At 37.7% G+C, this 15,202-nt stretch overlaps 1 protein-coding gene across 20 annotated transcripts in view; it reads left to right on the top strand.

The window, feature by feature from the left end:
* The window catches only part of LOC116756319 (nuclear body protein SP140-like), an 87,828-nt gene that overhangs the window by 62,672 nt on the left and 9,954 nt on the right, over positions 1-15,202 (top strand). For all 20 annotated transcript variants that reach the window (XM_032636603.1, XM_032636600.1, XM_032636591.1 and 17 more), the window contains 4 exons: positions 7,681-7,746; positions 9,378-9,458; positions 12,517-12,591; positions 13,840-13,944. In XM_032636603.1, coding sequence (XP_032492494.1) covers positions 7,681-7,746; positions 9,378-9,458; positions 12,517-12,591; positions 13,840-13,944 — 327 coding nt within the window. The remainder of the gene's footprint in view (positions 1-7,680; positions 7,747-9,377; positions 9,459-12,516; positions 12,592-13,839; positions 13,945-15,202) is intronic.

Raw genomic sequence — 15,202 nt, 5'->3', positions numbered from 1 at the left:
TTGTAAATTTTGATTGATGTATATCTTTCTAGATTTTTCTATGCATGTATTAACACATGTATATCATATACTAACACATTATATCATAAATCTATTCTTACTGTTACATTTCCCTTAGTTTAAAGCAGTATATCATGCACAGACATTATAAACATTTAACATTTTACCAAACATAATTGTAAAAAGTTTCATTTCATTCTGCTTTAATTTGCATTGCTCTCATTTTTGTTGTGGTCAAGCACTTTTCATTTGTTATTGGTTGTTTGTTTTCCTTTTTCTAAAAATGGCTGATGAAAATAAATAAATAAATAAAAGTGGCTGGTGTGTAAGCCTTGCCCAGTATTGCTATTTTTTTTAAACCATGCTGAAGAAGCATAGGAATATATATATATATATATATATATATATATATATATATATATATATATATATATATAACATTTTGCCTATGTATATGGTTACTATTTTGTCTCATTTGATGTTATTCTCTTAGGCTTGTTTATTACATATTGTGTTCTAGAGAAATTTGAAAATTTTATGTAGTAAGATCTATCAAGGTTTTCCTTTATGGCTTCTAGGTTTTGTTTATAATGTACAAAGATATTTTCCATCTCAAGATTTTAAAAATATTTATATTTGCTTCTAGAATATTTGAAGTACTTAGTGCTTTTAAATGCTTAAAGCTATTATTCACATAGGATTCACTTCTTTGTGTATGATGTGAGATAGTAATTACAAGGAATAACACCAACACTTTTTTAAAAATTGAAGTATAGTTGATGTACAATATTATATGTTACAGATGTACAATATAGTGATTCAGTTTTTAAAGGTTATATTCCATTTATAGTTATTATAAAATATTTGCTATATTCCCCATGATGTACAATATATTCTTGTAGCTTGTTTTATACCTAATAGTTCGTACCTCTTAATTCCCATCCCTATATTTCCCCTCCCCTCTTCCTTCTCCCCACTAGTAACCACTAGTTTGTTCTCTATATCTGTGTCTGCTTCTTTTTTGTTATATTCGACTATTTTGTTGTGTTTTTTTAGGTTCCAAATATAAGTTATATAATACAGTATTTGCCTTTCTCTGTCTGACTTATTTCACTGAGCATAATTCCCTCCAAATCCATCCATATTGCTGCAAATTCATTCTTTTTATGGCTGAGTAGTATTCCATAGTATATATATACACCACATCTTCTTTTTCCATTCATCTGTTGATGGACACTTAGGTTGCTTCCATATCTTGGCAGCATAAATAATGCTGCTGTGAATATTGGGATACATGTATCTTTTCAAATTAGTGTTTTTGTGTTCTATGGCTATATGCCCAGGAGTGGGATTGCTGGGCCATATGATAATTCTATTTTTAGTTTTTTTAGAGACCCCCAAACTTTTTTCCACAGTGGCTGCATCAACTTACATTCCCACCAACAGGGTAGGAGGGTTCCCTTTTCTCTACGTTCTTTCCAATTTTGCTGTTTGTATTCTTTTTGATGATAGTCATTCTGACAGATGTGAGGTGATATCTCATTGTGGTTTTGATTTTCATTTCCCTGATGATTAGCGATGTTGAACATCTTTTCATGTGCCTATGAACACCAACATTTTTTTCTTCGTGATTTTAATGCCCTCTTGTGCCTTTTCCTGTATTCACAGATCTGTGTCTGACTCTACTCTGAAATGCTGGTCAGTTTATTTTATTTTTTTAAATAGATCTTTATTGGAATATAATTACTTCACAATACCGTGTTATCAAGTCGGTTTAATTACAGTGCTTTAAAGTAAAATTTTCTATTCCTACTTGTTATACTTCTTTTTTAACAAAGAAAAAAGTAAAAACATATAATGAGAAGCAAGAGAAAAGGAGGTTTCAGAATTTCAGTAATTGTGGCTCCCTCACTGTGCATGAATTTTAGAATCAATCAAGATTTCCTCTTAATACCTCCCCAACTGCACTGGAACTTTGAAAATACATTCAATTTGGAGATAAATTTGGGTAGAATGAGGGTTTTACATGGAGAATGAACTACTCATTTATTCAGATCACGTTTTATGTTCTTCAACAAAGTTTTAGTTTTTTAAATAGATCTTGCACATTTTTACTTTCCTTGTCAGCTTTATTGAGCTATAATTTTCTATAATAGCACTCATCACTGTTAAGATATGATTGGATGAGTTTTAACAAACTGACCTCGTCAATTCTTTAAAATTTGTTGAAAGTTCCTTTGCATCCTAATTTACGTCAGTATTTGTGAGTGTTCTGTGCCACTTAAAAATAGTGTGCATTGAACTATTTCTTGGGATCTGGCCTCTCCCCATAAACAGTCTTTATCAAGCACAACTTTGTTGTTTGGTTCTTCTAAATCTTCTAAAGTAGCTTATATTCTTTCTATCAGGTTTCTATTTAGATGTGGTAAGTTCTCCCACATGGTTGTGTATTTGCCTCCTCACTACTCTGTTGTTTTACTTTAAATACTTTGAGGCTATTCATGACTGTATAACTTAGTGGATTTTTTCCTTTTATTATTATACAGTGTTCCTCTTTATCCCTATTAATGCTTTTGATCTCAAATCTCTTTTTCAGGGTGCTGATAGTGTTCCATGAACTTATGTTTTTGAGGTTTTTTACTCCCTTTGCATTAAGCCCTTTTTTTGCAGCTTTGTTTTAGGCCTCATGTAACAACACTTAGCTTTTTCTAAACTTCTCTGATAATCCTCATCTTTTAATAGTTAAATTTTATTTGTTTACATTTATTCTGATTCCTAATATATGTGGACTTATAGATTCTATATCACTGTTCATCTTTATTTTTCTGTGTTTTTGTGTCCTTTCCTACTTTCAAATGGGCTGAGATAGAATTCTGTATTCTACCTTTTTTCCCTGCTGGTTTGGCGATTAGAGATAAATTTCTGTAATCTTTTTAACCATGCCCCAATCCCCAAAGATGATAAGGATCTTAGCATGGATTCACTACAGGTAGACCATCCATCTCTACCATTTAGCTATTGTTTAACATTTTATTTTCTTTTAATTACAGTTTTGAAACCATTAATATTATGATTTTTGCAGTTGATATTTACTTAAATTAAAGTTTTTAAAAATCATTTTATGTACTCATCATTGTTTCTTTTCTTTGATTTTGCTTTTTGTCTAGCTGAATTAAATCCTTTGGTTCTTTTAATGAATGGTCTCTAAGTGGTAAATTTTTCAAGTGTTGTATGTGCAAATTTGTCTTTTTTTTGATAGACCCAAGGTTAAAATTTCTAGGTTGACTTTTATTTTTCATTAGTAAAGTGTTTACTACATTGTCTTCTAGAATCTGTTTTGTGACTGACTGATGCAAATTCCTCTTTTATTGTGATGGTCATTTCTTGGTAAATAATCTGTCCTTTCTCTCTAAAAGCTCTTTCTCCAACGCTGAATCATGGAAAATTTAAATTTAGAGAAAACTTGGGAGAATTTTACAGTAAACACCAGAATACTTTAACATAGTTGCACAATTAACATTGTACTATTCTTGCTTTATCAGATTTCTTTCCATCTATCCATTTCTCTATATATCCACTAACCCATCTTCAAGTTTGAAACATTTCAAAGTTGCAGACGTCAGTACACTTCTCCCCAAATACTTCAGCATGTACATCATTAACTACAGTTCAATACTTGTTTGCAAGATAAAGTTTATAATGAAATGTACAAATACTAAGTGTACCATTGATGAGTTTTAATAAATGTATTCTCCCATGTGATCCAAATCCTTATCAGGATACAGAACATGACCATCATCATGGAAGCACTTATGCCCTTTCTGGTATATGCTTATGCCTCACTCATCAGTGGCAACCACTATTCTTATTTTTTTTTCATGATAACTTAATTTGGCTTGGTATAAAACTTTATATATGATTTTAGAGCATGTTCTCTTTTGGTGTAAGGTTTATTCCACTCAGCATAATGTTTTTGAGATTTATCCATATTGTTGAATATATCAGTAGTTTATACCATTTTGTTACAAAATAGGTTACATTGTATGGACTATACCATATTTTGTGTATACTTTCTTCTATTTATTGACACCGCAAGTGTTTCCAGTTTGGGGCTAATATGAAAAAGCTGCAATGAACATTCTTGTAGAAACTTTTCTGTGGCTCTATGCCTTTATACCTCTTGTATAAATTCCTATAAATGAAATTGCTGAGATATAGGCTAGGTGCATCAGTTTTTTTGTCTCCTTAAACCCACATAGGGGTTAGTAATATGGCACACACAAGCTGCCCAAGTTGAGGAATACCCCCAGTCTTAGAAGGGGGTTACTAGCAAACCTGCACAAAACTTATCCATGAGGGAGGCATTAGCTGGAATTTAAGAAGATTTTACTATTCTGGAATATTTCTAAGGAGGGAGACATTCTCTATTTTATATTGGTCATGAAACAAATCTGCCCTCTGACCTGGAAGGCAACACTATCTCTAGCTTCCAAAGCTGTTAGCTGTTCAAACATCCTTGAAAAGATACTCTCAGCCATGTGGAAATGCCACAGAACCACCCTCCCCCGCCCAACAAATTCACATCACACATCAGATTCTGGCAAATTTCCCCATGAAGATACCGTTCCACTAGCCACCCTGATTAATCCAACCAATGTAGGCTAGGGCAAAGTCCATTCAATTTATTTCCTGCTGCATTTAATGAATTTCATAAACCATAAATGCCTTAGGTCTCTAATGAGCACCCCTAAGGTGTAATTCTCCACGTTTGCATGAGAGAGGCAAGTGAATGCCTGGCTTTCACACAAGAAGTACAATCCCAAGGGCACACATGGTGCCCCTGGAAGGGAAACATTTACAGTGGTTGAGGTCCCCTAATGGGACATACATCAGCCAGGGGGAAGGTGGACAGTATCTCCAGGGTGGGCCCCTGGCCAACTGTAAGCCTTAAAGTTCCCAGTTCTGTTCATTGCGTCTAGTCCTTGATTTGGAGGGCAGACACTTCCAGAGGACAGTCCATCTGATCTGTCCTCTTTGTCTGTGACACCAACCAGATGGTGTTCATTCTTCACCCCCCACCATAGAATGGCTGAGAATGGGGGTGGGGGTGATGTCTGGAGGGACTCTGCATGGGATATGCAGACGCTGGGACCAGCTCCTTTTCTTGTATCTGGTGAATAGTAGATTCCGCATCTTTGTAGTGTGAGAGCTGTACCAAGCATTTTCCTTCTGGAAGAAGGATTCAGAGAAGTTCTGAAAGATGGATATTATTAGTGTACCTCCATCCCCTGTACCTTCTAGAGCTTATGGGATTCCCTCCTCAGATGCCTGGAGTTTTCTTCTTCCTTCACTGCTGCAAAATATGTGTATAACATTCCAGTGGCTGGGACTTCATATTTCTTTTCCAATCGTTTCTTATTCCCACTCATACCTTTCATTCAGAATAGTCAGATACAAGTAGGGCAAAGGCACTTTCATAAAATAACCAGAATTAAATCTGAATCCCTTAGGCCCTCCAAGGCTGTGCCTTCCAGGCTGGTTGGGGAAAGAATGAGGCATCATTCCCAGGAATGTTCAAACAGAATCCTGGATTTTCAGAATTGGCCTATGTAATACTATTAACCCCTCACCACTTTTGTCCTGATCATTATCCAGGAAGGAGCTGATCCCTTTCTGGAGACAGCTGCCTTCAGTAACCAAAGAGCCCTACAGAGGTGTATGGACAGGAGATGAGGGTTGTGGGCCAGATAGTCAGTGCATTGTGAAGAGCTCTTTTGTTAAAGGGCACATCACTGTCAGACTGTAGTGGTCCAGGCAGCCAGACTCAAGATACCCATGACTTTCTAGGGTCACAGTGGTATGGCCAGAGTCAGCTGGTCTGTAAGCAGAAGTATAGACCATGTTGCGGCACCGCCCAGAAACCCAAGAGCATCTTGAAGCCTGATCAGGCAGGAGCAGGTAGAGGCAAAGCCCCTTGCAGTGTGGCTCCCGCCACGTGGGACAAATGGGCCAGCTTCTAGCAGGAGTCACGAGCCTGGCGATCAGCCATAACCCCTGCATCAGAATCATGATGTCAGCCTCCGTCAGTAAAGACCAGGCACCTGGGCATTCCCATGAGGGGCCCAGACTGGTCAATCAGCACCACGGTTCGTTTCCACAATCACTGCCCCATAGATCAGTGTCCCTACTCTGCCAGTCTGTAGTTTTCCACATGAACGACCAAGCATGTAGCTTATGTGCAAAAGCCCAGTCATCTGACTTCTGCCAACCAGAGGAGTGACCACATCGGCTTTGGTTCTGCCAAGCTGGCTCCGAGGCCAAACAGCGACAGTGGCCCAGTGGACTTCGGCTGTCAGCTTAGCCAAGCATCAGTGCACCAGGCCCAGGCCTCTGGGGAATCTTGGTGAATTGAAGACCTCAGTGAGGCTGAGATTTGCTTCAGGCTGTGAAGTAGAATAGAAAGTCAAGGTGCCACTGGGGCAGTCGTTGCATTCTCTTTTTTTCTTTTCTTTTTAAATTGAATTAATTGATTTACAATATAGTATTGGTTTCAGGTGTACAGCAAAGTGATTCAGTTATATATATATATTTTTTCAGATTCTTTTCTATTATAGGTTATTACAAGATATTGAGTATAGTTCCCTGTGCTATACGGTGAATATAGCTTGTTGTTTATCTATTTTGTATATAGTAGTAACTGTCAATCCCATACTCCTAGTTTGTCCCTCCGTACTCCTTTTCCCTCTGGTAACCATAAGTTTGTTTTCTATGTCTGTGAGTCTAGTTCTGTGTTGTAAATAAGTTCATTTGTATCATTTTTTTAGATTCCACATATAAGTGATATCACGTGATATTTGTGTTTCTCTGACTTACTTCACTTAATATGATAATCTCTAGGTCCATCCATGTTGCTGCCAAATGTCATTTTGTTCTTTTTCATGTATGAGTAATATTCCATTGTATAGATATACCACATCTTTATCTACTCATCTCTTGATGCACACTTAGGTTGCTTTCATGTCTTGACTACTGTAAATAGTGCTGCTATGAACACTGGGGTGCATGTATCTTTTTGAATTAGAGTCTTCATCTTTTCCTGGTATATGCCCAGGAGTGGGGTTGCTGGATCATATGGTAGATCCAGCATTCTTGAATATAGCATTTCCATTTGAAGAGCAAGGCTTTTTGGCCCTTCCTGCCTTGTAAGCCAGCACTGAGCTACTTGCCCAGCACCAGTGGTCTTCGCACATTCACACATTTTCATATCACACACAAGAAAGCAAAACACAACACAAAATCCACTCTGTTTCCTTAAGTCCTCTGGGAATTTCAGGCACTATATTAAACATAAGTGAGAAGATTTGTGTTACAACTGCAAGAATACAGAGATTATTTAATGGCTGTTCTCCATATTAAAGTTGAGAATGCCTCCCAACTTCAGAGCATTTGAATTTACATAAGAACACTTGAAAAGGGAAAAAAATCTCCTATAGTCTCCAAATCTACGCAGGGTAAAATATAGCTCAAAATCAACCTCACACTGCTACGCTGGTAGTTAAGAAATTTGCCCCATTCTTGTGAACTAAGGTCTGAAAAAAATACTTGAAAACTACTGATATATAAGGCTTTGAGAATTATATTTACAGCTCTAAGTAATTAACTTTATTATTTTTTTTTAAGAAAAAAAGAAAGGGCATTCCTGGTCAAGAGTAAAAATGAAATGTCAGAGAAAAATGCATCAAAAAGGTAAGCAGCAAAGTGAAGTAGTCACACCTGTTCAGTTTATAAGGCACTGCTTATTGTCTTCTTGCAGCCTGCAGTCTCTTGAGGACAGTAATAGTTTCCTAGCTACTATGTCAGTCAGGATATAGGCCAAGACACTTTAATAAAGAAGCCCAAAAATACAGTGGCTTCAACAAAATGGTTTATATCTCACGTGTGTAATAGTCCAGAGCTAAATGCTACCAAGATACTGCCATCCTCAATATGTGGCTTCTTTCCTAGGTCAAGAAACATTAATTTGGAGAGGTGTTCTAAAGGCTAAATGAATAAAGCAGACTGTATGTGTATGTGTGTGCATGTATGTGTGTGTTAAAGAAAAAATATATATAAGCATTATTTGTTTTTATATCTCTATAAATCCTTATTTATACATATTTATCAATCTATATATAGAGGGAGACATAGATATAGATATATAGGAAAATCAGTGTCAGTATATCCATAAAAATATATGCAGTAGTTGAATTTGGTCATTGGAATATAGGTGATGTTTACATTTTTATTTGTGTTTTTTAAAGGTATGTGTATATACTCAAAATATTAAACATGTTCAACTATTGTAATGAAAAAGTGTCATTTAAACAGTAAAATATGCAAAAGAAAAGTCTGACAAGTTAATTGTGGCTATCTCCAGATGGTGATGTTTCATGCAATTTTTATTTTCTGAGTTTCCAATAACGTGTATATATTACTTCTAATCAGACCCCTGAAATCTTGTTCATTTTAGTAGTGGTTTAAGGAACAACTTTTCTCTAGACAATGAGGGCTAGATTTCATTTTCCACATGATTTCTGATTTTGAATCACTAGATCTATACAAGATTTTAGAGTCCAATTAAAATTTATTAATTTTCACTAATCTATATGTCTTACATTCTTGCCAATTTACATGGCTGCACTATTAGTGAATGTGTATAATATTGTTCAGGAAGAAAGAAAAAAGTGGTTGCATCCATTTTAAGAATGCTTATTTTCAAAACACTAAATATTTGTATTTAATCATTATGACATTTTCATTTAGGTCTGTGTGTCCATACATAAATTCTAAACTACTTTTTTCCAAAGTATAATGAAATTTTGTATGTACTTTAAAAGTGGTCCCTCGTAAGTAGAGAATGCTCTGGACACCTGCTTGAGATCCCTTGCCATAACTTTCTTTCTTGTCTAAGTGTATAGTGCAAGGGGGTTCAGAATTCAAACCCATATTCCCTCACTTGCTTTTTTTTTTTTTGATACTTCTGAATTGAACTCTTTTCAACACATGTTCAGCGGTAGATTGATATATTTCTTATGTATTTTTACAATTACACAGCCATAAATTATGGTATTGTACTTTGTAATACACAGCTTATAAAGCACTTTCAAAAAACTTTAACACTTGATGTTCTGTGATAATATAGAACAACAATAGTAGGTCTATGTTATGGAGGAAGAGACAGGGACAGAGGTTTAAGTGGATTTTCCTGGGTTTCTGGCTCGTAGTTGATGTTTTATTTCCACTATATTATACTCTCTCATAAAATTCCTCGCTTGCTTTTCATTTCACATGTCAGCTGCTGTTTGCATAACTCTATCTTTTCCCCTGCCTACCCCTAGACAACAGCAACGCTGCTGGCCAACTGGCCTCGAGTGGGAAGAAGGAGAAAATGTACCTGCAGGACCCTGCCAAAATCAGGAGTAAGACTGTTTGTGCCACTTCTATTTTGCCCTGGGGGTCAATAGAAATTTTGCTAAAGTTTTGAGGAACACAGATCTTCGTTAATTTTTTACTAGTCAAGCTTACCAGTCAAGTTGAGAGCCATGAAATCTTTAGAAAGCAACCCATTTGGAGCCAGGATTGTAAATTGTTTGCATTTATATCATAGCTCTTAACTGCCCAGGACCTAATTTTTTTTCCTCTGAGTTTTATCTGTTTTTCATGAAAATTCCTTTACCTTATATTATTGGTTTATTAAAATGGCTAGTTTTTATAAATTGTAAACAGAAAGTAAGTTCATTCTCTCATTCCCCTTTCAAATCTACCTTCTAGGTGAGTTTTTCCTATCTTGGGCAGGTCATAGCATTTTTCTGTTCCCTTTTCACAGGAACAAGAGTCTTTTTCCAGTTATTGGGGTCCTTTCAGGCCTGGTATTAAAACTTAAGTATGTTCTCCAATTCAAAGCACCTCCCTGCCTTCCGCCTGAGCAAGCTTGGTCTGGAACACCTGCAGTGGAGAGGTGGCATAATCGGGGTCTTCTCTCATTCTCTCTTGGCTCTACTCCCACTCAAGAGCTGCTGGCTTGAGCCCATTCAGGATTGGGGAAGTGGATGAGAGAGGAGAGATAAGAGTGTGGAAGTGTCTTACTTGACAGGGACAGCTGTGAGATGACACTGGATAAGGAAAGTGCACAATCACTAGCTCTTTCCTCCACAAGATGCTTTCATTTACTCTGCAGTGAGGGAAGAGGCACCAACTTGACTTTTTTGGAAAGAAATGTAGCCTGGATATGAGTGAAGAGCTAGGGCCACCATAACCTGTTCCACTAATACTTTGGACGGTCGCATAGGTGGTTCGGTGCACTGCCTTTGGATGTAGGCTGTGAAGTAAGGTGACCAACTCGACCCGGTTTGCCCAGGACTTTCCAAGTCCTGCCACTGAAAGTCCTGCATCCTGGATACCCCTTAGTCCTGAACAGACTGGGGCAGTTGGTCACCCTTTTTGGCACTTAGTGAATTGTTCTCAATGGCTGGGACTTAGTTCTACTAAGATTTTGAGAAAACAGTATTAAATTTAAAATTGTCATATTTACTTCTAGAGGTTAATACCAAACATAACAATTTTTAAAAAATAACCTTACATTGTAATCTGACTGCCATAGTATTTATTAGGGTTTGTTATGGGGTTTCAGTGTTATTAAATGGGCACTAGAGCCTGGGGACACAGAAATAGTTAAATCCTGCCTTGCTCAGCCAATCTGTTTTGAAAGTAAAATACAATAGCGCTATATTATGAATTAGTGGGTTTTAAGCACCAAATCTCCTTTTACTAGAAGCTCCAAAGACTAGAATGGACTTCAATGTATTTCCTTTTTCTCCCTACAAATATTAGGCCTAACAGATTTGATGAAAGGTAAATCCAACATACCTACTACCCAGGAAAGATATAACCAGAAGCAACAGATAGAGACAGAGAGCAAGAAAGAACTCTGCATTTGCTGGACTGTCCAAGGTTGTAATCAGAGCTTTAGTGCCAAGCCAAACTGGAATGTGGGAGAGGCAAGGAAGAGATGTCTGGATCTCTTCTCACTGGGCTGTGAGCATGGACCTTTAGAAGAGGAGAGAGGAATGAGAAAGAGAACCAGAAATATCCTGGTCTTCTAGAGTATTCCACCACTTTGGCATCTTGGGTGAAAGAGGAGGTGCGGAGAGCCTCAGAAAGCCATACCTGGCTGGGTGACCTGCTATTGCCTAGTGAACCCACCTTACAGAGGGAGAAAGTGAGAGGGAGTCAAACGATTAACCTGCGTCTTTAAGAACTGCAATTCTGTCTTGTTAGTGGTTCTCCTTAGCCCACGGCTATACTATCCAAGTCTTCTACTTTCTTACGTTTAGACATTTCTTTAAGTTTTAAGATTTCTTAAACTTAAGATTTCTTAAGTTTAGAAATCTCTGTAGGCCTCTTGTCTGAGATTCTATTATCTTGTTAAATAACAACAGGGTGACAACTTGCAAAGTTGTGACTTGTTTGATCTTCTGATAAGGTCTAGTCATCAACATTTGTCCCATGAGGCCATTTTGATCTTGAGGAAATGAAAACCCTCTCAGTAACTGCTTAGTCTAAAGACCAGAAGGTGGGATTATTTTTCCAACCAATGCGTCCGTTTGGGGTTTGACTGAAGGAAAGAGCCTTTTTACTTTGCTGGTCTGATATATGCTCATAATCTACTTGGAGTTTGCAGCAGTTAGGAAGGAGGAGTCTGGAAAATATTTCTTCCTGGGGTCTGTATTACCCCACTCGGCACCATCAGATGGTGGCCATTTGATGGTAGGCATTGAACACAGAAACCAGGAAATGAATTTATCTTCCTACCTTAGAAAATAAAACACATGTGAATGATAACAAACATACTGAGATGCATGTCCACAGTCAATTAACTTGTAAATTGCAGAACATCCCCTGCTGTAACATCTACTGAGTCAGTCCTTAATTACTATTTGAAATCAAGGTTTTGGAGGACTCAGTTCTACCCATTCTCTTGATTAGACTTCTTGTTAGTTTCTTCGATTCTAATATCTTTGTCTAAACCCAGGTGGACAAAACTCTTGGTCACATTACTAAACCTTTCAACACAAATGTACAAATAACTTCATTCTAGGTGCTGTGCAGGACATGTGTCTCACCTGTGAAGCCCACCATAGGGTTTCCCTTAACTCACTTCCTTTCATTGTACATTAGTAGATGTACAATTGGCATCTATTAAGCACTCAACACATGGCTGCTTGAGACATAAATAAAATGCTGATTTCTATTATTTGTTTGTTTTACTAATGTGGGACAATGAAAAGTAAAATATAAGATGAGTCTAAGATTTGCCATCTAATTCTTCGTGCTTAAGGACTAGGCATTATATATTTTTCTTTGTGCTTTAGACAGGCTTATGGGGAAGTTACATTTCAATGGAGATTCCGTAAAGCACTAATATACACAATGCAACTGCATGTCTGTGACTGTGATTCTATTCTTCTATTTTCTCAGGGAGAAAGAGAGGCAGATGGAGACTCCACTTAACTCATAGTGACAGAGCCCCACGGAGAAAAGTTAAGTCAAGAGGTAAAGAAGAAAAGGGGAGTATACTCTCAATAATTATGCAGCTAATTTCCTGTGCTTTACTCTGTGTTTTTGCTGATAAATCCATTTCCCTAATTGCTTTATGTAGCTTTACTAACTGTTGGAAAACGTCTATGACTTGGTCCATTTTCAAAATGTGTATGAAAGAAAATAATTCCACAAACAAGTAACTTGGTGACAGATCTAAACCAGACCCAATGGGTCCAGGGGCTACCACAGTGATGCTGTCTTTGCTGAACTGAAATAGTCTGCTTTCATATAAAGGGCACATATACAACCCACATATTATTTAGCAGACCCTTTTCCTGCTGCACAGAGAGTCGGAGGTTGCACGCCATGGATGGCCTGGAGTGGTAGTCAGAAGTCTGTCATTTTTCTTCTGACTGTGTGGGCTTGGACCTGTCACTTGACAGCTTTTGCTTCAGTTTCTTCATCTGTAAAGCAAGAGCGTGAATTAGGCCCACACCATCCTTCTCAGTTCATCCCAGTTCTACTAGCCTACTACCTCAAAACTGGACCACGGACAGCTCCCCCTCTTCCCATCATAGCTCTAAAACGTTGGCTGGAGGGTCAGCATCAGTTACACATCCTCCTTGAGCTAGTTTGAAGACCTTTCACCCCTGCTGCTGTGGAATCAGGTCTCTAGCAGCCCTCCCCACCATGCAACTTGCAGATTATCCTAGAGCTTCCTGAACTCCTCTTTCAGCTAAGGAGAAAGCCGATGTGAGGGAGAAGTGAAGCAAAGCAGAGAACACAAAGAGAAGACAGACGTCACCTCCATTAGGTTCCCCCATCATTACTCTCTCTCTCTGCTCACTAACCAGCGCTCAAATAGAGAGATGCAAGTACAGTCTCTCGCTTTGTTCCAGCTGCCTAACTGCAGTGAAATAGTATAACTGGAGGTCCCCTTCAGAACATGTTGCAGCTGTATGTTTCATTGTCATGTAAGAATCAAGGGGGCTGACTGGACTGGGAGCTAAGACAGTTTTACTGAAGCCCAATTTCTCTGTTAACACATTCTTTTTTGTGTGAGATTTGAGGGATGAGGTAGAGGTAGACATTCTGTAGTTATGTATCAAAAATGCCACTTGGAAGAAAGACTTTGACTCTAGAGATTTATGGAATAAAGCTTTCTAAGTTCCTCCATACCTTTATAGGAACAAACTCAGCATGGGAGAAGCAGTACGTGCGAAATTGAAAATGAGACAGTGAAGACATCTTCTCTTTCAGGGCAAAGAAAACGCAGATATGAAAAAGTGGATTTTCACTCTCAGATACTTCCTGTGACCTGTGGTAAGGTGAAGGGGATGTTACATAAGAAGAAATTGAAAGAAGGTGGGTTTTATGGTCTATTTGCAATTCCTATCTGAAGGGATCACGAGAAGTATTGGAATTATCCATGTGAATTACACAGAGTTGAAGGAATTGGGACAATGGTTTGGCTTGAGAGGAGGAAGGGATCCCTAAGTTGCTATTTTCACACTTTAAGAAATCATACATTTTAGGTGCTTACTCCCACGTGAAAGTGTCCATGGGGAGGCCAAAGAGAAATGAAGAAGAAATAAAAGGGAAGAGGCCCTCAGCCTCCAACTTCATATCCTCTCTCCCTCTGGATGATTTTCACCAGGGCAGGTGCTTGACGTATTAAGGATAGAACAGAATTCAGAATCAGACAACCTCAGTCCCAGCCTCAGCTATGCCGAGAGGGACTGATTCAGCCGAGTAGAGAATGGGACCTTTCTGACCCTGAAATTCTTTATCTAAAAAAGGAATCATTAAAAACCTGCTTCGTGGTGTAGCTGCGAGGAATTAATCTACATAATTGAGGTAAAGTATTTAAACAGCTTAACCGAGATACAATTCACCACTGAGAGTGTACAACTCAATGTTGAGTTTTATTTGTATATTCACAAGATGGTACAGCCATCACCACAATCTAATTTTAGAATATTTTTGTCAGAATATTTTTTCACTAAAGGAAACTCCATGTCTATTAGCCATCAATGCCCATTCCCACCTAACCCCACTCCACCACCCAGCCCTAAACTGGGCTAATCTATTTTCTCTCCACTAATCTATTTTCTGCTCCATAAATTGGCCTATACTAGGTATTTCATTTAAATGGAATCATATAATATGTGCCCTCTTGGTTCTGGCTCTCTCACTTAAGATTATGTTTTCAAGATTCATCCATATAATAGTATGTATTAGTACTTCATTCCTTCTTATTGCCCAATAATATAATATTCCATGGTATGTATATACCATATTTTGTTTATCTTTTCATCGGTTTGGATTGTTTCCACTCTTTCACTATTATGAATAATGCTGTTTTGAACATTCATGCACAAGTTTTTGTGTGAACGTATGTTTTTAATTCTTTTGGGTATATACCTAGGAGTGGAATTGCTGGTTCATATGATGATTCCATGTTTAACCTACTGAGGAAACACCAAAATGTTTTCCACAGTGGCTGTACTGTTTTATATTCCCACCAACAATGTATGAGGGCTCCCATTTCTCTACTTCCTTGCCAACACTTGTTATTGTCTGACTTTTCTACGGTGGCCATCTTAGTGGGTGTGAAATGGTA

Source organism: Phocoena sinus, chromosome 7, assembly GCF_008692025.1.
Source record: "Phocoena sinus isolate mPhoSin1 chromosome 7, mPhoSin1.pri, whole genome shotgun sequence".
Classification (NCBI taxonomy): Eukaryota; Metazoa; Chordata; class Mammalia; order Artiodactyla; family Phocoenidae; genus Phocoena; species Phocoena sinus.
Note: the sequence above shows the minus strand (reverse complement) of the source record. Positions and strands in the feature narration are given on the sequence as shown.